The 23,214-nt window shown below is 51.8% G+C and overlaps 8 protein-coding genes across 8 annotated transcripts; 4 read left to right on the top strand and 4 right to left on the bottom strand.

Moving 5' to 3' along the window:
* Positions 1 to 879: 879 nt before the first annotated feature.
* Positions 880 to 4,166, top strand: J4E84_004192 (uncharacterized protein; the record flags this gene model as incomplete). The annotated part of the gene is made up of 3 exons (XM_049386800.1): positions 880 to 2,329; positions 2,376 to 3,183; positions 3,230 to 4,166. 3 exons carry the CDS (start codon positions 880 to 882, stop codon positions 4,164 to 4,166), a joined length of 3,195 nt encoding a protein of 1,064 aa, XP_049245570.1.
* A 239-nt stretch (positions 4,167 to 4,405) lies between these two features.
* Positions 4,406 to 4,977, top strand: J4E84_004191 (uncharacterized protein; the record flags this gene model as incomplete). Its single annotated transcript, XM_049386799.1, has 3 exons — positions 4,406 to 4,496; positions 4,548 to 4,779; positions 4,833 to 4,977. 3 exons carry the CDS (start codon positions 4,406 to 4,408, stop codon positions 4,975 to 4,977), a joined length of 468 nt encoding a protein of 155 aa, XP_049245569.1.
* Positions 4,978 to 5,596: 619 nt separating this feature from the next.
* On the top strand, positions 5,597 to 8,479 carry NIT4 (Nitrogen assimilation transcription factor nit-4; the record flags this gene model as incomplete). The annotated part of the gene is made up of 3 exons (XM_049386798.1): positions 5,597 to 5,749; positions 5,877 to 7,276; positions 7,327 to 8,479. The coding sequence occupies 3 exons, from the start codon at positions 5,597 to 5,599 to the stop codon at positions 8,477 to 8,479; spliced, it is 2,706 nt and encodes a 901-aa protein (XP_049245568.1).
* Positions 8,480 to 10,334: 1,855 nt separating this feature from the next.
* J4E84_004189 (uncharacterized protein) lies at positions 10,335 to 11,828 on the bottom strand (the record flags this gene model as incomplete). The annotated part of the gene is made up of 2 exons (XM_049386797.1): positions 10,335 to 11,154; positions 11,212 to 11,828. 2 exons carry the CDS (start codon positions 11,826 to 11,828, stop codon positions 10,335 to 10,337), a joined length of 1,437 nt encoding a protein of 478 aa, XP_049245567.1.
* Positions 11,829 to 12,452: 624 nt separating this feature from the next.
* Positions 12,453 to 14,379, bottom strand: J4E84_004188 (uncharacterized protein; the record flags this gene model as incomplete). Its single annotated transcript, XM_049386796.1, has 5 exons — positions 12,453 to 12,612; positions 12,712 to 12,976; positions 13,025 to 13,949; positions 13,995 to 14,286; positions 14,330 to 14,379. 5 exons carry the CDS (start codon positions 14,377 to 14,379, stop codon positions 12,453 to 12,455), a joined length of 1,692 nt encoding a protein of 563 aa, XP_049245566.1.
* A 505-nt stretch (positions 14,380 to 14,884) lies between these two features.
* J4E84_004187 (uncharacterized protein) lies at positions 14,885 to 15,739 on the top strand (the record flags this gene model as incomplete). The annotated part of the gene is made up of 1 exon (XM_049386795.1): positions 14,885 to 15,739. One exon carries the CDS (start codon positions 14,885 to 14,887, stop codon positions 15,737 to 15,739), a length of 855 nt encoding a protein of 284 aa, XP_049245565.1.
* A 167-nt stretch (positions 15,740 to 15,906) lies between these two features.
* Positions 15,907 to 17,411, bottom strand: J4E84_004186 (uncharacterized protein; the record flags this gene model as incomplete). Its single annotated transcript, XM_049386794.1, has 2 exons — positions 15,907 to 17,265; positions 17,313 to 17,411. 2 exons carry the CDS (start codon positions 17,409 to 17,411, stop codon positions 15,907 to 15,909), a joined length of 1,458 nt encoding a protein of 485 aa, XP_049245564.1.
* A 3,107-nt stretch (positions 17,412 to 20,518) lies between these two features.
* On the bottom strand, positions 20,519 to 21,435 carry J4E84_004185 (uncharacterized protein; the record flags this gene model as incomplete). The annotated part of the gene is made up of 2 exons (XM_049386793.1): positions 20,519 to 20,528; positions 20,579 to 21,435. The coding sequence occupies 2 exons, from the start codon at positions 21,433 to 21,435 to the stop codon at positions 20,519 to 20,521; spliced, it is 867 nt and encodes a 288-aa protein (XP_049245563.1).
* Positions 21,436 to 23,214: the final 1,779 nt, after the last annotated feature.

Here is a 23,214-nt window from a genome sequence, read left to right as displayed (position 1 = left end):
ATACCCAATAACACGACAGGTGTATTGTAGCACCTTACACCCACAAAAATATAAAGAATGATGTCTAACATGGTTACTTGTCCAAGACGCATATCATGAAGCTGGGCTGCAGGTTACGAAGCATCGCAATCTTTGGGTTGTATGATTTGGAACGGGCGCCGCTCTCTTCCTGCGTGAGCATTATCATGATGAGTCTGCGCTAACCTATTCAAAAGTCAGGAAACCTCGAAACGGGTTGCCGCCTACAATACCTACGTCACTTACGATTACAGGTATTCTGGAAGTGCGAGGAGGTTCTCATCAAGCCGCGCACATCGTATCTGTGCTAACCGGGGCTAGGAAATCTCAGATGGGTCTGGCGCCCACAATGCCTTCTTGGGCCACAGACGTAACTCTTTTGAGGGGGCCAGGAGGCTCTCAATAAGTCGCGCAAGTTGGTTAGACTGTCCCAAGACCACAGAATCTCGAAACAGCTTGTCGCCGACATTGCATGCTTCATTCACAGCCGCAGCTGTTTTCAAGGGGCCAGGATATTCTCAGCGAGTCGTGCAAAGTGGATATCCAACGAATATACATTCTGCGCTCCCAGGCGCTCACTCACCTCGACTTGAACACGGCACAAATAGCGTTTGACAGACATCTACTATGTACCACTCTCTCACCTCAGTCCGAATCTCTAGTATCTACTGCGCACCACTCTCACCTGGCTCCCCCGCTCCATCGCCCGCCTGTGAGCGGCTATAAAAGCCTCACTCTTTGCACCTCCTCCATCCTTCCTACACCGCAATCCTCCTCTTTCTTCATCTGTCTTACAAGCCTACCTCAACCTTCAATCAGTCCACAACTACTACTCAAGTTCCAACTCAACGTCCAGTCATCATGGCCGAGCCGGATGACATGATCGATGTGTCCGACGCCCAACTCCCGGTACCAACTAGCGAGAACCTCGATCATGATCAAGACGCACTTATGGCAGAGTCTAATCGTGAGGACGACATGGCCGATGCTCAGGTCCCACTATCACAAGTCGAGAACATGGATCACGATCAAGACACACCTGTGCCTTCAATCGAGCAAATGCGCGATCCTGACTCGCTGTTCATTCCTGAAGACGAACCCCCTTCCCAGATCATTACGCCTCCACAAGAACCCGCCGCACCCATCGCCACTCCGCCAATCCTTACCCCACCTCGTCCAAAGGTGACCGGTCAATCAGTCATACAAAAGATTCGGGCTATGCAGAAAGAACGGCAGCATCATAAACTGGTCGCTAGCAGACAAACACCAGCATATCCGACCAATTCCAACCTTGACGATGAGGCGTATCTTGAGGCTGTCAGGCCAGGACAGTCTTCATCCGCTGCTGTTCCAGCTATCAACGATGACGATCTCGCGAACAAGAAAGCGATCAAAGATTTCCAAGCGAAGAAGCGCTATTTCGATGAGCAGAGGAAGAAGAAGGGTACTCTATCATTCCTGGAGGATGTTGAGTGGTTGAAGATCAAGTGTGACGAGGAAGGCAGAAGAAAGAAGCGAGCTCGCGATCTTGCCAAAGAGAGAGAAGAGAAGGACGGCCAATTTGACCTTTTCCCAGATTTCAATCTCACACCGAACATCGAGGAAGAGGTGGAGTCTGACCAAGCTTTCGATTTGGAAGACCTTGGAGCTCGCAAGCGCCGCCGACCGATGCCCACCAAAGAAGCGCAGCCTAGGTCAATGCAAGATGCCGAGTTTCAGAGTATGCGAGTGGCTCTTGAAGCTGAAGGCGACGCATCGCGGAAGAAGCAGAAAGGAGCTGTAGCTTCGGCAGAAGAACAGGCATCTGTGCCTTCTGGTCGTGGCAAAGGCTCTAAGGGAAAGGGACCTGCGAAGCAGAAATCTGGCCCTAAGAAGCATATCAGGACCCGTGGTGGTAGATCTTCAGCAAAGAAACAAGAGGTGGACCACGCATACAAACAGGCAACATCGCTTTTCAACTCCAATGTCTTCCAGCAACAAGCCGGCACTAGCGCAGCGGAGCAGCCCACATTCAGATCAAGAAACAAAACCGATGCGCTAAAAGAGCTCATCGCCAGCGTACCTATCGCGGAGCAGAAGAAGGCAAAACGCGACATAGACATCCTCTTGGCTGCAACAAGGGATTTCGATGGGCACGCTCAGGTCAAGGCAGACGGCGGTCTCTGGCGAGTCAAAGGTATGAGCACCTCACTCAAGCCCTACCAAGTTCTTGGCACAGCCTTTATGCGTCGCCGAGAGAACACAACCGAGGAGCCAAGAGGGGGTTTGATGGCTGATCAGATGGGACTTGGAAAGACCCTTATGATGCTGGGTAAGTGAACCAAACAGAGCTCATCGAACCAAATTGACTCCTTTAGCGAACATAATAAACGGTCGACCGCCTAAGAGCGATACAGGCCCCAGGACAACTCTACTTATTGCCAGTCCTGCACTCTTGACTCAATGGAAGAACGAGATCGAACTGCATACCGACGCTTCCAAGGTCAACATGAAGATCATGCGATACGGTGCCGGTACACGCCTTGATTCGACCAATGCCCATCAGATCTTAGCAGGACACGACGTCGTTCTGACTACGTACCACGAGATTATGCAGTCGTATCCCAAGAACGAACCGCCTATTGAATGCCAGACCGCCGAGCAGAAGATAGCTTGGTGGAAGCTGGTCTTTGAGAAACAGAGGGGTCCTCTACACCGCATGATGTTCTTGCGTGTCGTGCTCGACGAGGCCCAGGCTATCAAAAACCACATGTCGCGGACATCAATCGCTTGCCGAGCTCTCATGGCGCACCACAAATGGGCCCTCAGCGGTACTCCAATCCTCAACAGCCTGACGGAGCTCTACCCCTACTTCAAGTTCCTTGATGTTCCTCACACTGGCAGCTTCAAGATCTTCAAGAATAACTACTGCGACAGCAAGAACCAGGAGAACACTGAGAGGCTGTTGGTGCGCCTTTCGCAATTCATGATCCGACGGACCCACGCGGATGAGATGTTTGGCGCTCCCATTCTGAAGCTTCCTCAAGCCGACCAGTCAACTTATTGGTGCGAATTCAACTCCGTCGAGAGGAGCATCTACGACATCGTCCGCATACGCTTTGCCAAGTGCATCAACATGTGGGCGCAGAACGGTACTTTGGACAAGGCATACAGCAACGTGTTGGTGTAAGTTACCACTTCCAGCCCACGCAACCTTGCTAACAATATATAGAATGCTTCTTCGCCTTCGGCAACTGACAGGCCACATATTAATGCTCCAATTCGTCATACGTGACCTTCTCGAGCGCGAAGACATCGAAGCCATCAAGGAGGTGGTCGACAAAGAGGCTCAGACTAGCAACCAGAAAGGCGGACATACAATCATTGCTGTTCGCAAGCAGCTAGACAAGGTCGCAGCTGATCAGAAGAGAAAGACTGCCGATCTTGAAGCCAAGAAAGAGGCAGCGAAGAAAGCTGCCAAAGAAAGGAAAGACGCTGCTAGGAAAGCCGCAAAAGAGCGAGGAGAGGACTACAAGTCAGATGACGAGGGCGCCAACAACAACGCTTTCGACAAAGACGATGATCTACTCGAAGAAGATTTCGACGAAACCATCGACGAAGACCCCGCAGATGACATTTTCCAGCAATCAGAAGCAGGTGGTGGATTCGGCAAGGACTTTAACTTCAAGCCCTTCCTTAACAGCCTCAAGACTGGCGAGAGCTGGGAGAAGACAAAGCAGAAGGCCCAATGCGCCTGGTGTGGCAGGCAACCCCGAGCGCCACAAATAACGTCCTGCGGCCACCTCATCTGCAGTGAGCCATGCCTTGAGAACGTGGTCGTTGAGATGGCTGAGGCGGACGACCCAGATGCATTTCCAGCATGCAAGGCGTGCGGTGCTACCCCTACTCACATTCACCCTTGTGAAGTAGACGAGGATGATACCCCCGATGCCCCAGCACGAGGTACACGTGCCAACAAGAAGAAGAACAAAGAGAAACAGCGCGCACGCCTCGATCGCGAGGAAATATCAGGAGAATGGCTTGATCTGGCTGGCGAGGACGTTCTACCCTCTGCAAAGACGATTGCCGTCAAGAGCCAGATCATGAACTGGCTCAAGGAGAACAAGCAAGTCAAGATCATCGTCTACACGCAGTTTCTGGCCATGTGAGTGGTTATGTGTCCTGCATCCCCTCCAATTGACGCTAACAGCCCATAGGATCCGCATTTTGGACGCCGTATTTCGAAAAGAAGGTTGGGTTTCTGAGAAAGTAAGTGCCACCCAGACGGCGACATGGACTTTCGTACGCTCGTTTGACGCTGAGTTCAACCGCGAATACCTCCCGGCACTAGCCTGATTCTCAAGCTATCGTGGATTATTGCTAACATCTTGCGCAGTACCATGGCAAAATGAGCCTGGGCGCCCGCGACAAGGCCATCAGTACGTTCGCCGAGAACCCCGATTGCAAGATCATGCTCGCGTCTCTCCGCTGTGGTGGCTGTAAGTGCTTCGAATCAATATTCTAGGTGACTTTTTGCTAACTCCTTGCAGTGGGTCTCAACCTAACCATGGCCTCCAAAGTCATCATGATCGATCCCTGGTGGAACTCGGCCTCCGAACAACAGGCTTTTTGCCGCGTGTTCCGTATCGGCCAGCGCGAGGAAACTTTCATGAGCAGGCTTTGCGTCAAGAACACAGTCGACCAGACTCTGATCAACATGCAAGATCGCAAGGACAAGGAGATTGCTGCGATCATGGAGGACGATGGCAAGACTATGAAGAAGTACGTGTTGATTTCTCTTGGCGATCGATCGACCAATAACTAACAGCGATCAGAATGGATACACGCACCCTGATGCGACTGTTCGGTAACTTGGAGGAGGACCCCGATGGTAGGCCTTTCATCATGGTTGACAATCCAGATCCACGCGGTGGTTTCCGGGCTGATCGTGATGACGAGGGCTATGCCGACGATCTCTAGTGTGTGGTATTGGGATTTCGAGGGGTTTTGAGGTATTCAGGCGTCTAAAAAGTGCGATTTTGAACATTCTTGGGTCGGTTTGGGGACTACGGGCGTTGGTTTGGGCGTCGTGGAGTTCGATTTCGGGATGGCCTGGCGGTCTACACAGCACTCCTAGGATTTCTCCAGCGTCCAATGATGCGCTGGAGACCTCCCGGGTCCATGATGGGAATTTGTTTTTGGGCTAAAAAGCTATCGAATGATGCAAACGTGCTACTACCTCGTTGCTTTATCGCGCCTCTGCTGCAGTCATGGACGCGTTCGCCCGGCTAAGAAGTGTCTCCAGATAAGGGCCGAAGAGCCAGCCAATGACAGGGCTGCTGATAGCGAGGTACCTCAGCGACGCAGCTCGGTCGCGTAGGCCCTCATCACCAGCCCAATGCGACGCCGATTCCGACGTGATTGCGCCCGCTTCCCTGTCCTTGGCCAGCCATGTTGAGCCCGCGAGATAGAGCCCCGGACCTCCACAGCCTGCCATATCCACTGCAAGCTGATTAATGTCGCGTGAGAAGAGGCCCGTCAAAGCGCGCCCCGCCATTCCCCCACAATTTGCTTCTCCGGTAAACCGACAAGACCTGTAATGGAGAACAACACCACTGCGGAAGCGCACCCGGCCTCTGACACGCCCAACAAGAAGGGACGCCGGAGCAAGAGGGATGCCGGAAGCGAGGACTCTAAGAAGCGCCGCTGCATCTCGTCCGCCTGCGTGCCATGCAGGAAGCGCAAGTCCAAGGTATGTTAGGTAACGCGAATTGGCCCTGATGCCCTTTCTCCGGCGTATACACACATTCTCCGGATGATCACCAAACCCCTCGGAACCACGCGCCCTGTACGAGAGCAGTCGCTAATCTGCCGCATAGTGCGACGGTACCACTCCCGCCTGCTCTGCATGTGCCGCCGTCTACAACACGCCGTGCATCTACGACCCCAACTCGGACCACCGCCGCAAAGGCGTCTACAAGAAGGACATCGACAACCTCAAGACGCGCAATTCCACCCTCCAGACGCTTATCCAGGCTATCCTGAACTATCCGGAAGAGGAAGTCGCCGACCTAGTACACCAGATACGGACATGCGAGAGCTTGGACTCGGTTGCAGAGGCTATCATAGCGAAGGAGAACGGCGAAGACGACGAGGATGAGCCCATCAGTCCGATCACAACGCCTACCATGGCGCCGGCCAAGGGCACATTCGAGAGCCAGCTGAGCGGGAAGATGGGCGAGCTGCGCCTTGAAGATGGATCGACCAGATACATCGGCGGCACATCGCATCTCATATACCTGGGCCAAGGCAACGACTCTGCGGAATCGCCGGACAAATACTCGGAGGATCAGTACCAGGAGGCGCAGGACCCGTTTTGCTCGTGGACGACTGTCACTTCGGACCCGGAGCTGGTGCAGCATCTTATCAGCATGTACTTTTGCTGGCACTATAGCTTCTTCACTACGCTGTCGAAAAATCTCTTCCTGCAAGAATTTCAACAAGGCAAACCGCAGCTGGGATCCGGGAGGAAATCACAATACTGTTCACCACTATTAGTCAATGCTATGCTAGCATTGGGGTGTCACTTCACATCGTGGCCTGCAGCCCGGGCTGTCCGCGACGACTCTGCCACGGCAGGCGACCACTTCTTCAAAGAAGCTAAGCGGTTGATCATGGAGGACGATTTGCACGAGATGCCAGCTTTGACGACCGTGCAAGCTTTAGCATTGATGTCCGTACGGGAAGCTGGTTGCGGGCGGGAAGCAAAGGGTTGGGTCTACAGTGGCATGTCATTTCGCATGGCCTGCGACCTCGGCCTGAACCTTGGTATGCACAGCAAAGACACCATCGATGACAACGAAGAGGACGCGCGGCGGATCACGTTCTGGGGCTGCTTCTTGTTCGACAAATGCTGGAGTAATTACATGGGACGATTGCCGCAACTACCCAACACGATCCTTACAGTGCCGAAGTTCGAAGTCTTTCCCAGCGAGGATGCAGAAACGTGGAGCGCAGTCACAGACTCCGGTCTCAGTCAAGCACACTCCCAGCCAAGTCGGACGCGTGCAGTCGCTCTCCAGATATCCAAGCTGTGTGAGATATCCAGCGACCTCATGAACTCCTTCTACAACCCGATCGATATGGACAAGGTCAAGGGCAGACAGGCGGAGCTGAAGAAGCTGAGCGAGATACACATGCGTTTGGAGACATGGAGAAGGGACTTACCAAAGGAGTTGGAGCCGAAGGAGGGCGGCTTGCCGCACATGCTGGTCATGCAGTAAGTACACCTGCCGTATCAGGGAAGCACACGTACTAACTCAATTGCAGCATGTTCTTTCAGTTATTGTATATCCATCTTTTCCGACCGTTCCTCAAGTACAATCCGAACAACTCGCCACTGCCCGCAAGTGTATCGCCGAGGAAACTATGCACACAAGCTGCTGCCATGATCTCGAAGTTGCTCCGGCTATACAAACGATCGCATGGCTTGCGCCAGATATGCAACATCTGTGTCTACATCACACACTCGGCATGCACGATACATCTTCTGAACCTACCAGAGAAGAATGCGAAGCGCGATATAATACACGGTGTCAAGCATCTCGAGGAGATAGCGGAAGGCTGGCTCTGTGCTCGTCGGACGCTCGGCATTCTCAGCGTCCTGGCCAAACGCTGGAAAGTCGATCTGCCCGAAGAAGCTGCCACAGTGTTGTCCCGCACAGATACCAAGTATGGCCCCTGGAACGAGATCAGTACGCCGAAAGCAATTCGCCGTGGATCCGTACAGATGAGAGATCAGCATCCGTCGCCTGCGAGCCAGACATCACCAAGCCTCCAGCCATACAGCATGAACATGGCCAACATGGCAACACCCCAGTTCTTTGCCCAAGCCACAGCCAACACTTCCAGTTCCGTAAGCAATGATCCTTCCGCGCGCCCCTCCAGCACCCACACCATACCTCCTTCCGACGCAAACGCCCTGGCTTACATGCGCAATCAGCACCAGGTCAGCACACCACAGAACTCATCAAACTCTCTCAACGCGCCAACACCTGCATCCACACAAGGTCGCCGTTCCATTGATGGCCAGACCACCGCTGGCAGCTCTCCAAGCCAGCTCTTCGGCGGCGTCGACCAATTGCTACGAGAAGGCCAAGACTGGATCTATCGCGATCAGACACAGCTCGCAACCGACTTTGAGAACTGGAATCCTCAAGGAATCGACGATATTGCGAACTGGTTTGCAAACACCACTAGCCCAGCGGGCGCATTCCAGGGTAACACCAATGCACCTGTCATGAGCAGTGAGATGAGCGGAGGGCCTGTGGGTGGCAATGGGGTTAATGGGTATACGAACGGGAACACGAACGGGAACGCGAGTGCTGCTCCGGCCCCAAGTTTGAATGGGTTTGGTGTAGCTGGATTTAATGGTATGGGCATGCAAGGGTTTACTTATGATGAGCAGAGTTGGTATCAGTAAGCCAGTAAGGAACATGGCTCTTCTGTGGAGATGGTATTACTATGTCTTTTAGCGAATGCAATGTGTAGATGAATCACTTCTTGTCAGACATAGGATAGAGTAGCACGATCGACCAGCATTGATATTCCAGGCGCTACAACGGCGTCGGCAACTAGAAATGAACTAATAGACACGTCTGTACCACATGCCCTACACCCACACCTCTTCACCCCTTATGCGCTTCCCAAGGAACTTCTTGACCTTGCGCCAACACCTCTTCGCCTTCCCTTTCAACGAATGTTTCTCCTTGTTCCGCTTCCGTACACGGCGAGCAAGCTCGTCATAATCCTCTTCCCATTCTCGCCAAAGCCTTTCCAGCATGGGATCGCCCTCGGTAAGCCCAGCCTCTGGTCTATTATCGCGACTTGGGGGAGGTCCGATAGTCCTCTCGCTCCTTCGCACTTCTTCATTCGTCACATGCTGGACACTCAAGGCCTCTGCTTCGCGCAACGAGGCATTATCGCCATCGTATTCATCGGGTAGGTAATGTCTGCCACGGGGCCGAGGTCGCGGGGAGCCTGGTTCCGGAGGTGTCGGTGGTGAATCTGTGGCATGTCGGCGATTTCGGTATCGGCGCGACTTGACTAGGTCTGGGACGTTTTGGGAAGGGACTGGCTTCCTGCCAACCTGTTCTTCTATGGGACTCAAAGCATGGGGTCGAAAATTTTGGAGTGGGTTTACGGTTTCTGAGTCGAGTGAGACGCGGGGCGAGGGGTTGGGTGGGGATCGCGAGCGGAGTTGAGTGTCGTTCTGAGGAGGCTGAGGGACTATATGTATTGCTGATTAGTCAAGATCATGAATGTAGGGTGATGGTGGCAGTCTTACAATCTCGTAGCTGTTCATGTAGCTCGCCTCTTTCGAGTTGGCGGACAAGGGTTGGATTTGAAGAGCGTGGGCGAGTCGAGTCGTCTTCATGCAGTGGAGGAACTACTTGTACCACTGATCAGTAAGATGCAGTCGTATGGCATGTGTGTAGTCTTACCGTTTAGCCCTCTCTGGGGGTGTCGAGGATAAATATTGTGAGAGCGTGGGCGAGACGCTGCCGCTCGGCTGCTTTCTGGCTGTCCATCTCTATCCCGGCCATCAACACCGGCCTCATCTTCCGAGGCAGACCCTCCCGTCGAAGTGAAACTCGCCACTGTGCGGAGCCCTCCCGAACGATCCCATTGTATATTCGGCGCTCTTCTCAGTGTAGGCGTTCTCCTTCCTCTGGGTGGATCGAGAACCCATGGTAAGACATCGTTGGGCAGGTTGTCTTCTCCCCTGTATCGGGCATATGGGGCTCCCGGTGACGTGGATCCTCGTCCTGGCGTGGATGACGGCAGTCTGGTGCCTCTGGAACCGCGAGGGGGAGTTGGACTGACATATCCGGGGTCATTGTAGGCGTACTGGCCCGGGTCTGAGGTTGCTCTGCGCGCCTCCATGTACTCGGCTCGTCTTTCTCGTGGCCCCATTGGATTGGTATTTGTGCGGTTTTGCGGAGCGAGGCGTGGTCCAAGCAGAGGAGAACCTGTGCTGGATGTTTGCATTGTAATTAATGAGTTGAAATACGAGTCGTTGTCGAATGATACAGTTCGATCACGATGATTCACCGCTGGAGGTATCGCTATCTTTAACGATCGGTGGGTTGTAACATGTGACGTATAGATAGAGAGATAGCGAGCGCCACGGTAACGTATACTAAGATGCTAAGGGGAAGCATGGCGTGCGAGTGAATTGGACGTGTTAAAGTGATGACTGGGTTCGAAGTGAAGAGAGCCTTTTCAACCGCTGGACTTGCCAAAGCTTCGTTGCTAAACATCGCAACTACCTATTATTACACAGCCGTGCCTCCCTCCACGTCCCTGACCGGCTCTTCAGGAAGTGCAAGCAGGGACATCTTGCGACTGGGACTTCCCAAAGAGTTTTGTATCCCCTCCATAGCCGCTGACCCACGCCGTGTTGCACTTTCCACTGGATGCTCGGGCGCTGATGCAGATACTTTGTCGGGTATGTTGTTGGCCTCCGCAGCTTTCGTGTCTATACTTGCGAGCGCTGTGCCGTTCATTTCGTGAGGATTGGGATTACTCGAGGGATGTGGATGTAAATCTGAGGGTGTTTGCGTCGACGATGGGCCGTGAGAGGGAGTTTCGGTACCATTGACTGACAGTGATCGGTCGTTCTGGGATTCTGTGTGTTGTTCTTCTGAAGGCGTATTCCGCTCTGTTGGTCCCTCGCTGTCTGTCTTGGGTGTGGCACGCTTCTGCCGCGCTCGTGCTATCAAGTCATCGAATTCGGTCTTGTGTGTCTTCGCATACCCGTCACCATCAAAGTCTTTCTTCATGATCTTGTTCTCTTTGGTGCCCGCTCTTCCACCCAGTGTCTGTTCCCATTCGTCTAACTCTCTCAGTAATTGCCTCTTGCTCTTCCGTACACTTTCGTCCGCGTCGCAATTCGAATTGTAGATATTGAGCCATTCGACATGTCGCCGCCTCATCAGGTCTTTTGAACCCCAAGTAGGTATGCCGATTTCTTGCAGTTTCTTCCGCAACTTAGTCTCCGTGAGCATAGCGTAGTTGAGTTGGGATAATCTCGTCGGTGGAGGCGAGGGGTCTTTCTTTCGTATTTGAAAAGCGGGTGGAAATGCGGTCTTAGTCCTACAAGTGGGTGTCGTTAGCCGGCTGGCCTGGGTGTGCTATCATACATCTGCGTACCTTGACCGGGTGCTACGCCCTTGCGAGCTTTCTGGCCCAGTGCATATGTCCAGATGGTTGTAGACCAGCTCTTCCTTCATTGGCTTGCGGCACATCGGACACTTGACCATGCCGTCTGGCATGAAATCGTCGTCGCCGTCGTCTTCGCTATCCGCGACGACCATTGGCGACCCAGCTCTACCTCCGTTGCGCTGGCTCCTGGTTCGCGTCTGTCGCGATCGTGTATGCCTGACGTTGTCCTCGTCTTCCATGTCTGTGTCTTCCAGTTTCCTCTTCTTCTTGCTAAGCTTCGTAGTTTCCTCTTCCTTGTCTGCGCGCGCCAGTTCCATGGCCTTTGGTCTCGCCTCTTGAAAGCGCATCACGACTTCTCTGATCGCAATGTTGGGCGCCAATTTGTCGCTCGAGCACCCAGTCTTGCAGCTCGGGCACTTGCCATCTGCCGTGATGCATCTTCGTATGCATATCGAACAAAACGTATGGCTACACGGCGTGATGACAGGGTTGTTGTAGAACTCCTTGCAGACTTCGCAGCGCAAGGCAACTTCGAGCGGTTCGAACGCGGGTAGGGACGTCTTTATCCAATCGGTGGAGTCGGGGAGGTCGAAGGAAGAGTCCATGGGTCGTTCGCAGACAGGGAGAATTTGGGATGACAGAGGGTTGACAGTTGGATTTGTTTGGCTGGGGTCCGGCGCGTCGGCTTCGATCGCGTCACGTCGACCACGTGACCGCGCTGGAGATCTTGCTGCTTTGTCATCGCCCGGAATGGGCCGCGATTGGGATATGGCAGAGGTCCCCAAACTAGGTTGCTTGGAAGTTACTTTGCGTATTCTGGCCATATCTGGGAAATACTGTGCAGGTCTCAGTTGAAGAACTCATGAGCAAGAACGTGCAAGATTGGGTTGTGCAGCCTTGTTCGTGCTTGCTTCAATTCGGGCAAAGATTCATTATGCGCTAGCTGCACCTTCACTTTCACTTTGCGCAAACCTAGAAGGACAAAGCTGTCATTGTTCTTTGTTGTTATTTGCACGATTCGCTGCGCCCTGTTTGGGGTATTCCATCTCCAGCCAGCTATATGTGCAACGGCCATGTATGAACGCCACGCTATGCCAACTCATCTCATCTCATGTTGTAACTCGCTTTATCTGCAATGCTATGCTCAGCCGTCCCGTCTGATGGGTGAAATTGGACTCTTATCATCCAGAAGATATTCCTGACCAACCTCAAGCCCATAACCACATTTCTTAGACCTTGAAAACAGTGCTTTTGCTCTTGATTCCATCGAATACACAGGTATTATCAACTGGAACGTATTGTTCGGTGATAGCCTTGATTATCTCCTGCGAAACAATACCACCAGTCAGGGCACCAATGTTGTGGAGTTCAGCGCCACCAGCTCGTGTACTGTAGTCTGGTCAGTCGACTGTTTACTGCTGAAATGCCACGATGAGGCTTTCGTAGGAAAGCTGTCTCATTCCAAGTTCAAGGCCGGTGTGTACTTACAGCTCGCGGGTGTATTCTCCAATTTGTGATTTGATTGTCGCGTACTCGTCCTCCTCGATGTCAGCGTTTGCCTCTTTGACAAGATCGTTCGCAATCTTGAAGGCGATCCCAGTGAGCTTCTCTGAGTCGGTTTCAACATCGCTCTCTCCAGCAACGCGGGGTGCTCCGCCCAGACCATCTTGATCGTGTGTTGCAAGGAACTCGTCCCATGCTAGGAATGCAATGTACAGCGGAATCTGCGAGTCGGGGAATGTGAGGAGCTGAGCTACAGGGCGTTAGTTGAGGTAGTAAATGTTGAGATGGGTTTCCTTACCGATCGACTTCGCACGGTCTCCCCACTTGATCTTCTCGCCTGCTTGCACAACGTGGAACGGCCGTCCGCGCACTAGTTTGATATGTGCAGCATTCTTGCAGAAAGTCTCGATGTCCTTCTCGTCAATCGGCGTGCTACGGCCAGCATTCCGCTCCAGGAACCGCACGCTATCCACCACCTCCGCCAAGTCCTTTCGTGCTTTCGACTTGTATACATTCTGCAGCTGGATATAGTCTGCTGACCGCGCCTTCATATCGGGTACAGAGCCGGGTACCGGGAGAACGTTGTACTTGGTGTAGAACAGGCCGATAGCGTTGGCGATGACCCAGAAGCTTGGTGAGTCCTGGCGGATCAGAAGACATTCTGGTGCCGTGAAGATCTCTTTGACAGAACTGCTGGCTTGTGGTGGGTTCAATGACTTGAGGACTGCCGCCACTGCTTCGTCAAAGTTCTCTTCGCCACCTTCTGGGTTGTTTGTGCGCGCAGCCTGGGCTACTGATGTCCTGAACTCCGTCTTCTCCTTGTACGTCTGTGGCACCTCTCCACCATGGTCCTTCTTCCAACGCTCGAGGAAGTGTAGCAGCAGTGCTATCCATGGGACATGACCGTGATCTTCTGCCTTCATGTTGTCCAGATCGGCCGTCTTCTCCTCCGCGTATTGGACAAGCTCTGGCCATGGCCGTAACAGCCGGAGATCTGACGTGGTCTCTGGGCTAGGATGTGTGTCCACGATGGGGAACGCTGGAGGTAGGTGTACGGAGAAGTGTGCGTAGAAGCCGACTGAATGGACGTAGAATAGCGGAATGAGCGCAGCGCTTGCGTGATCGGAGAGCTTGGCGAGGATTTCGGGACGGATAGGCGCGGTCGCAATGATGAGGGTATACGGTCGCAGAGCGTCAGGTTGCGCCAGCCATGACTCTAGAGGCTGTTCCGATTAGCGGAGGACGCGACAAGACGTCATTTGACCAACCTCTGTGATGAAATGGCCGTCCACATCTGGGTTCAGCTCTTTGAGCAGATTGCACGTATGTTCAGCCCGGTAGCCTCCTAGATGCTGGTCCTCCAGGAAGAAGTTGACGCCTAGATCGGCTTCGCTGACAATGGCCGAATCTTGGATGGTGAAGTTACCGATGCAGGGCAGAACGAGGTTTTTGAGCGTCTCTACACCAACGACTCCCGGCCCAGAGTTTATGAGGAGGATATGTGAGTTCTCGAGTGCGATTTGGCCGGTGGCTCCCCAGAGGCGTAGTTGACGGTCGTATCTGCTCTTGTTAGTATTGATAGAAGCGTTCGCTTTGAACATACTTCTTCTCCTTCGCGGTTGGGCCCTGCACTGGGGGTGGGAGATCCTCCATTATGGCGATTTTGGGAGAGTTGACGGTGAGGGCGTTCGATGTTGGTACGACAGCTTGGGAAGCTCAAGCTACCAGGCACCAAACGCGCTGCCAGCCCGCGCGCTAAGGGCACATCCCTGTCGCGGGGTCCTGGTGGGGCTCAAATCGTCATTTTGGCACCAGCTCAATCCTCTCGTCACGGGAAAATCATTCATCCCGCCATCTTATCGCGACCCACTGTAGTGTTTCATTCTCTCTGACTCTGCACTTACTGGAAAGATTCCTACTCTAGTTCATGCCGCTGAAGCCGAACCACGTCTGGCCCGCCAATATAAATCAGCAAGTGCGCAGCATCAGTCATCTCAAGTCTCGACTGCCCCTCCGACCACTGTCAAATTCTAGATCTCTTGTACACCGAGCCAGCACCTGGACCACCGGCAAATCTCCTTCTGCAACACCAATTCACCATCCCCATCCTTCATACCGAACTTTCCATTCCACGGGAGTCCTCGGACACGCAAACAGTATGACCGACACGACTGTTGAAGCCGCAAAGCGCGCCGCCGCGCACCAAGCAGTAGCGGACCACTTCGACCCAGCAGCCACCCACGTTGGAATTGGTTCGGGAACAACCATCGTCTATGTCGTCGAGGCCATCAAGGAGCGCTCCACGAATCCGAATATCCTCTTTGTGCCCACAGGTTTCCAATCGCGCCAACTCGTAGTCAACGCCGGTCTGACCGCCATCTCCTTCGACAGTCTTCCGGATCGCGTAATGCTCGATGTCGCTTTCGACGGAGCTGACGAAGTCGACGCAGAACTCAACTGTATAAAAGGAGGAGGTGCGTGTCTGTTCCAGGAGAAGCTAGTCGCCGAGCGCGCGAAGAAGTTCGTCTGTGTCGCAGACTACCGCAAGAGACAAGAGCGCCTGCTGACCAACTGGCCGACGATACCAATTGAGGTTGCGCCGCTGTCTCAGCTCAAGGTCGCTGCTGCGCTTAAGATGCTTGGTTCAACGGGCCCTAAGCTAAGGACTACGCTACTGGAGAAGTCGGGGCCCCTGAAGACAGACCAGGACTTTTACATTATTGACGCGCCGTTCCCTGCTTTGCTCACTTCGGCGGATGTTGCAGCTGGCAAGGGCAAGGGCGATGGAACAGATGGTACATGGGAGGTCAACACGATAAGCAAGGCGATCAAGGGCTTGACTGGTGTATTGGAAGTCGGCATCTTCTCCGGCCTGAACGGAATCGATGCACAGGAACTTCGTGAGCAGGATCAATTGACCAAGACCGTACGAGGTGGTCAAAAGCCCGTCGCTGTATACTTCGGCATGGAGGACGGAAGCGTCAAGATGCGGACAATCGAAGGAGAGAAATAGGCACGCATTCAGTTCTCAGGATTGCGACAAGTGAACATTTGTCATTCGTAGCTAAAAAGCAAACCTCATCCCAAACAGAGCTTATCAGCTCGCGATCGTCGTCGCAGAAAGTAATCGTTTTGTCCTTTTCCCTCTAACTCCACATAACACGTCTCAGTACCGTACATCTAAGCGCGGTACATGATGTGCCTCCTCCTGTACCCATCGTATGTAGCAGTCACGTAGACAGTCTCGGTGACAACCTCGACATCAGTGACATACACACACTTGTATCCCTCAGGGCACGACGGCTGGGTAGGCGCAGGCGCGTTGGCGGACGAAGGGGCTACAGTGATGGTGGAGACGGGTGCCTTGGAAAGCGTCGTAGGCTGCTGCGTAGGCTTGGGAGCAGCAGCAACGGGCTGCTCAACAATGGGAGGGCTCTCGTACGACTCATCGACCGTAGGCTTGGGCGCAGCAGGGGTGGCCTTGTCAGCTGCAGGCTTGGGGGATGCCTTCGCAGGTGCCTCGTACTGCTTGGTGGAGCTAGTCTTGGGTGCAGGCGCATCCACGATACCACCACCATTGACAGCCATGATCTTGCCAACATCGATGCTCTTCTTCTCGGGAGTAAGGATCTTGCCCTTGTTGGGGGGACCGTTGAAGTTCATAGCCGTGCACTGTGCGTTGATGTCCTTGCACTTCTCCTGCCAGAGCTTGCAGCCTGCGTTACCGGTTGCGGGGGCCTCGTCGTAGCAGACATCGGCCTGGTCCCAGCACTCGGTAGCGGAAGCCCAGCAGCCCTTCTCGGTGCTGTACGAGGAGACCTCCTTGCCGCACCAGTTGGCGTTCTCCATGATGCAGCCTTCGGGCTTCAGGCCCGCGGTTTGGACGGTCGAAGCCTTCTTCATGCCACCGGCTGTGAGCTTGGCGACCTTGGGGCCTGGAATAACGTAGTCCTTCGCATCCTTGTTATAGATGTCGAAGTCGGTGGATGGCTCGTTGTACTTGACGTAGCCAGGAATGGAAACAGTGCTTTCGGGAACGAGGTTTCCGCTGCTCTCAACGAAGATCTGGGCGCAGCCAGTGTAGAACTGTGGGTCTCCGTCCTTTGCGGCGTGGAGAGCAAGGATCTCTGGACGAGCAAGGTAGTCACCGCCCTCAAGACCCTTGGGGAGGTTCACTGACAAGAGACCATTGTTGTCAATGATCTCATCGGTGCACCATCGGTCGGTGGACGAGTCGTAGCCGTGGTCAAAGATCTTGAACCAACCGTCACCAGCAGCCGTGTCAGTGCTGGCATCGGCAACTTTCTTCAGGTACACGGCACAGGGACCTACGTGACCGCGGTCAAGACGCTCCTTTGTGGGGTCGTTGGGCCATGAGCGGATCTCGAACGTAATGAGGGAACCATCCTTGGCGGGCTGGACGCGAGAAACACCCTTTGTACCACCGACATTGCAGGCCATGTCGTCACTGTCGAGGCTGGGAACAGGGCTGCTAGCCTTGGCAGCATTAGGGTTCATACGGATGGCGACACCATCACCCTACTTATTGTTAGTAGACTGCATCTAGAAAGATTGGGAGAACAAACCTGAGGCATGCTATCGATCATGAAGTCTGTGAAGACAGTGTGGGCAAGGGCAGCGGGGGCTGACGCCAGGGCCGCGAGGAGCATAGATTGGGTCTTCATGGTGAAAGTAACTGGTTGATGATCGTATACGAAGTAGAGTAATTGTTTATCTGGGAAGATAATTGTGATAGAATAACACACGGACGACGTTGTTTGGTCACTGGGACACAATGTACAGGTGAATGAATGAATATGCCGACTAGCGACAATGAAGGAATGGAATAGGCAGCCGAGCGCCTTGAAAGGAGAGACAGAAAGTCGGGTTTTGAAGAAGAGATCCTCGTGTGTGTCGAAGGTGAAGAAAGAAAGCCTATTCGAGGGCGGCGCCTCGACGCTTTTGATTCACGAGCTTAGCCTAGACCAGTGGTGCACATCCCCCGAATCCTCATTACACCTGACTCCTGCAAACATCGATATCCCTGGGGTCCGCATCCGCTTTGCCGCCGTTACGGGTTTCGTTCCCTGCATCGATCGTACGGCGTTCGAGCCCGCTGTTCTGTTTCCTAGCAGTAACGCTGGGTTCCGAAGATGCTGTCAGCATCAGGCACCACAGGCCAATCAAGGCATCGTTGAGGTTGTGCCGCTGAAACATGAAACATAAACCGACTAATTTAGCGAGACCCTAGTCGGGGTTCTGGTAAGCTCACCCGCTACCCAAGTGGATGGCGCTTTTCTCAGACAACACTAATTCAGGTACGGAGCCTTAATTAAACGAGTTTGCGCCTTGCGGGTCGATCTCGTTATCGGCCATGTGCAGATAAAGGCGCCGTAGAACGTCAGCAGCGGGGTTGATGATACAGTCCACCGATAGTAGGAATGTACACATCCACTCCTTGCTTGCGCGCTACAGATCGTCGAACATGGAAGGCTGTAGAAGTTTGGTTCAGGAGGCTGTTGGAACTTTGGCGGGTCAGGCTGACAGTCATTTCGCAAAGTCACCCACAGTGCAAATCTCGGCCCCTAGTGCCAAGAGTCACGCCGCCTCCTGGGGCCTATGTAGGACGCCAGACTGCGGCGAGGTTTGGCCCTTGAAAGTGTTGACACCACCGCAAAACACAATTTGGTCGTTGGGCGCAAATGACGGGATGGATGTCTCAAGTCGTGGTTGTCCGAGATGAGCGAGTACGGTTGCGATGATAATGTCGATTCTTTTCTGAGGCGACTAGCCCCCAAAGTTTACGCGTTGTACTACACTGAGATTTCCTTTGGGATGGCTGTCATCGGTTCCCGAACCTCGTAACATCATGCAGGGGCTGAGATCTAGAGCTGCTGTTGATTTCCGAGAGAAAGCAAAAGAAAACAACACATCAAAAATGTCTGGGTAGCCCCAGCGTGTCACAACCTCAGATGCCTGCGGACCCCTACCTGTTGCTCAGAACGCGTGGACCATATCCAACGGCGATGTAGTATCAGCGCCAGGTGATGCAGTTTCCCATGAAGCGCGCTGAAATGTCAGAGACCAACACAAAGCTCATGTAGGGAACCTAGGAATCATTGTTGACGCCGCAGGATTGATCGGCAGAGTTCAGAGCGCGCTGTTGACTGGTAACACCCTCAGAGTTGTTCCAACAATGTGTACTGAAAGCAGAACATTCGCCACAACTCAAGCGTAAGACGGTCTCTTGAGGCCTGGCGATGCGTGGGACGCTTGCGGGTGTACGCCCATACTTCCATTTTGCACATTGTGCGTCGACTTCGGAAGGTCTGCCTCCGCCTCCGCCCTCTCCAGAAAAGCCTTCACAATGTTCCTAAAATCGGCTGTGTCGTGAGAGCCATATGATAGGAATCGTCGCGTCGCCCACTTCACATGCGAAACCTTGATTCCATAGACATCACGAAATGGAAGCTTGCTGAAGCCGATCTCGATCCCTTCAGAGAAAACCACGCCCTCACGCTGCTGATTGATGCGGCACACAATCGAAGGCTCATACTTATGCTCGCCATAATCGATTCCCATCTCGCGGAGGCCTTGTTTCACGGCATCTATCAGCCATCGACTGCCTCTCTTAGTAAGAAAATGCAGCTTCTTCGAGTCGCCTAGTGAGTTCGATGGTAGCTGGCGCTCAGACAGGGGTTGGCCAATGAAATTTGCAATAGGTATCACGCCCATGCAGCGGTCCAGCTGGACCGCATCCACAGGACAAAAGAGGTTATCCCAAGGCAGTGGCCATGTGCTTGTAGATATCAGAGGTCCTAGAAGGAAGCCTTCTGAGATCGTTGTAGTACATTGTGGTCGAGGGCTCAAGTGCAGAGATGGACGCATCCCGGCAGCCGGTGGCAATGAACCGCGACCATCAATCCCGGGCATATCGTAAACATTGTTTCTGACTGCCATCATCAGATTGCTCTTTTCAACGACATTTGTCGATGTAAAGATATTGGTTGGATCCATATTCAGCTCAAGGGTTGCCTCGATTCTCTTGAACACCCATAGCCAGTGATCGACGAGCCTTATTTCGGCGGCTATCCTTGAGGTACGGTCGCGTGCCACTCCCAGGCGACCAATGGATCCTTCATATGCAACGCAATAGGCAAGGGCGGCGTTCGTATGCTGTTGAATATGCAGACAGACGTCCCCTAGCCACCGTGCTGCAGCTATATCACCATCGTCCAGGTTTTGACGGTTCAGGTAAATTCCGTTAAACACGCTTTCGAACAAATACTTTGCTCTGGCGTATTTCCCAGTGTAGGAGGCACAAACTCCTAGTAGATGCCTAAGAATACGTCGGTCGGGCTGGGTCCCAGACCTAGATGTTTGTCCCCGTTCGACAGCTGCCAGCTGGTCTTCAAGAAGCTTCTCTGCAGTGACAAAGTCACCTCGAGTCCACGCGGCAACTATTTGTTGTGCGTTCCACTCGAGGTCCACCGTAACTAATGTTTCTTTCTCATCATACGTCCGAGGTGCACCGGACATTCCCATGTTAGCTGTAAAAGAAGGCTCTGGTAAAGAAGAGCCAGTCGGGGAAGTAGGCGCTACGATTGGGATACTGTACGTGGGCGTGACAGGAACCGTAGCTTTTGGGGGTTGAACCGGAACGCGTCTGATCGCATGGCTGTTGGAGCCCATGGGAGTAGTAGGCTGGGACGCTGGGTGTGGCTCCGCGTAGAGCGGCGATGCCTCCAACTCAGCAGGTTGGGACGGTTGCAAGGAGGTGGTCGAATGTGCTCTAGAAGTTGCTGAAGGGGTCAGATAGATCTGCTGCCTTTGCGTTATTGGCGGGCTAGACGCCAGAGGCAGCGCTGTGGGAGGACTGTGTGAGCCCCGGTACGCAGGTGAGACGATCGCTGGCACATCAACACTATGCGGTCGTTGATCGAAGTCAAATTCAGGAAGAGTGGTCCCGAGATCCGAAGACATAGTTGCTAGACCATCATGCTCTGGCCGCTCCTCTAAAAGCCTCCCTTCGTTGACAGCTGTGACAAGCCAGTCTACGATGACATCCCGGTAGCTTAGAGCCTGCTGTTGTGATACTCCCACATCTTCGAGGTCGCGGAGAATCTGGCTCCATGCCTCCTCATCATCGTCGTCATCGTCGGCTGTGCCTCCAGACGTGAGTCTCCCGATGGAAGCAATGCTCTCTTCGCGATGACCGCCTTTGTAGTCCTTCTCCAATCTTTCCAAAGCTTCTAGTATAAGAACCTGGCTATCGTGTATCAGGGACGTGTAGAAGGAATTGAGCATCGATACGCTCGCGATGAGGCGCTCTCGTATGTTTCGTGACTTCTCAGGGTCGTACTTGAGCCGGTCCCAAGCGCGTTTGGTTTTCGTGTCGAGCCCATTGTAGTGCAGCACCAGCTTGTCTAGCTCTTCGAGGACTTCGATACACGGTTCGTACGCGTCGATGAGCTGCTGCCGCTTGCTCTCGGGTATCTTATCGTACTTGTCTTGAATGTCCTCGAGTAGGTTCGTTAACGTTCGTGCTTGCGATGTAAGATCCTTGTATTCGCCGGAGCAGTCGCGACCTGTGTTGAAGTTAGCACAATGAGAGCGACGGGGTGGCGGGGAAAGCAGACAGTTCTTGTAGACTCTACCAGCTAGCTCACACAGCTTGAGCACATCTCCAATGCTGATTCCGAAACTCATTCTCTTAACAAATAGAAGAAACACGGTCCCGAGTTCGCGCGGCGCAGCACATCACCAGCGGCCATGTCACGTATGGTCATCTAGTGATGCACACGGCTGGAGGCCTAGACGACACCTGGGCATGTGGCTTGCAAGGGATAACTTGATTGGATTTGGAACGGAACACAGCTTAGCTCGCTCAGCATTACTTAACCTACTTTCCGGTTGGAATCCGGGATATATCACTTCGCTGCGACCACGATTCTGTTATCTCGCTTTGTGATCTATGCTTCGACGATGGCGGCGCGTCGCGTGCGGCAGATTGGGGCATTGAGTTATCTCATGAATTAGACGCCCCGCAAAAAACCTTGCTTACAAGTTCTTGCAGCTTCTAAAAACTTCTTAGCTAATTATAGAGCTAGCGCATAAACTAAACTTCTTAGCTAATAAGAGCTAATTATATAATACTTGTAGTAAGGCTTTTACAAAGCGTCTAAGAAAAAATAGCAGAACTTTTAGTAAATAGGTATTTTAAATTATAACTTTAGTAAAGTTTACTTATTAGCACTATAACGCTACTATCTTACTTTATTATAGTATTAGATGTAATAGAAAGCGTAAGTTCTTCTTAATACTATTATATTTATTAGGTCTAATTTACGCGTAGTATTAATAAAGAAGTATAGCGTTATAAAAGATAATATTTTAGCTCTTTAGCGTAATTACGTCTTACTAACCTACCTACTATATTCTACCTACTTTATACTTACACTAAAACTTTTATAAAGCTTTATAAAGTCTTGTAAAGCTCTATAACTCTTTATAAACTTCTATACTAGTTATAGTTATATCTACTATATATATTATATTATAGTATTATAGTATTATAGTATTGCGTATAGTAGTGCTGTAGTACTTTAATAGAAACGTTGTAGTATTATAGAATACTATAGACTCTTATAAACTACTAAGCTAATAGCTAGCTACTAAGGCTTATAGTAGATAGATTAGCTACTAGCTATATAGTAGTAACTTTCTTAGACTTTTACAAACTTCTATAAAGTTCTTTAGACTACTAGCAACTTCTATAAACTTCTATAAAGTTCTTTAAACTACTAGTAACTTCTTATAGCTAGTTATTTCTATAGAGTAGCTATAGTAAAGTATAAGATAAAGTAAAAAGTAGATAAACGTAGTAAATAGCACTAGAGTTGCGCTATTACTGCGCCTAAGTGTATAGTAATTAGGTAAGCTGCGCTTCTAATTAATTAATATATTACTATAATTCTAAATATAAAATTAGAGAAACTTTCTCTACTAGTAGAGAACGTAAGATAGAAATAATATATAGTATTGTAAGAGTAGGTTATTTAGTATTATCTAAGGCGTGTACTATCTTATAGTTATAGTAGTAAGGCACTTAAACTACATAATAAGTAGATGTACACTCTTTAGCGTCTTATCTATATAAGAGGCAACATATTATTAATTACTATAACTAGCTTTAGCAAGAGCCTTATCTTCTACGCGTATTTAGTATTAACTAGAAAGATTATACTATAGTTAATACTACTCTCTAAGCTAGAGAATAAGTAGCTTAGTAATATACGTTGTCTTAACAGCGTAAGACCTTACTTAGTTAATATAAGAACTTATACTTAGTTTTATAAGCTTATTAATAAGATTATCTATAGTAAGTATACTTATATATTAATAGAGCCTAAGTAGGTATCTAGTTATATCTTCTAGACTACGTTAAGAGACATAACCTTCTAGTCGCAGATTAGAATTATTATAATT

This window comes from Alternaria hordeiaustralica, assembly GCF_023758085.1.
Source record: "Alternaria hordeiaustralica strain BMP 2776 chromosome Unknown scaffold_6, whole genome shotgun sequence".
Taxonomy (NCBI): Eukaryota; Fungi; Ascomycota; class Dothideomycetes; order Pleosporales; family Pleosporaceae; genus Alternaria; species Alternaria hordeiaustralica.
The sequence above is the reverse complement of the archived record's forward strand: the minus strand, read 5'-3'. Positions and strand labels throughout refer to the sequence as shown.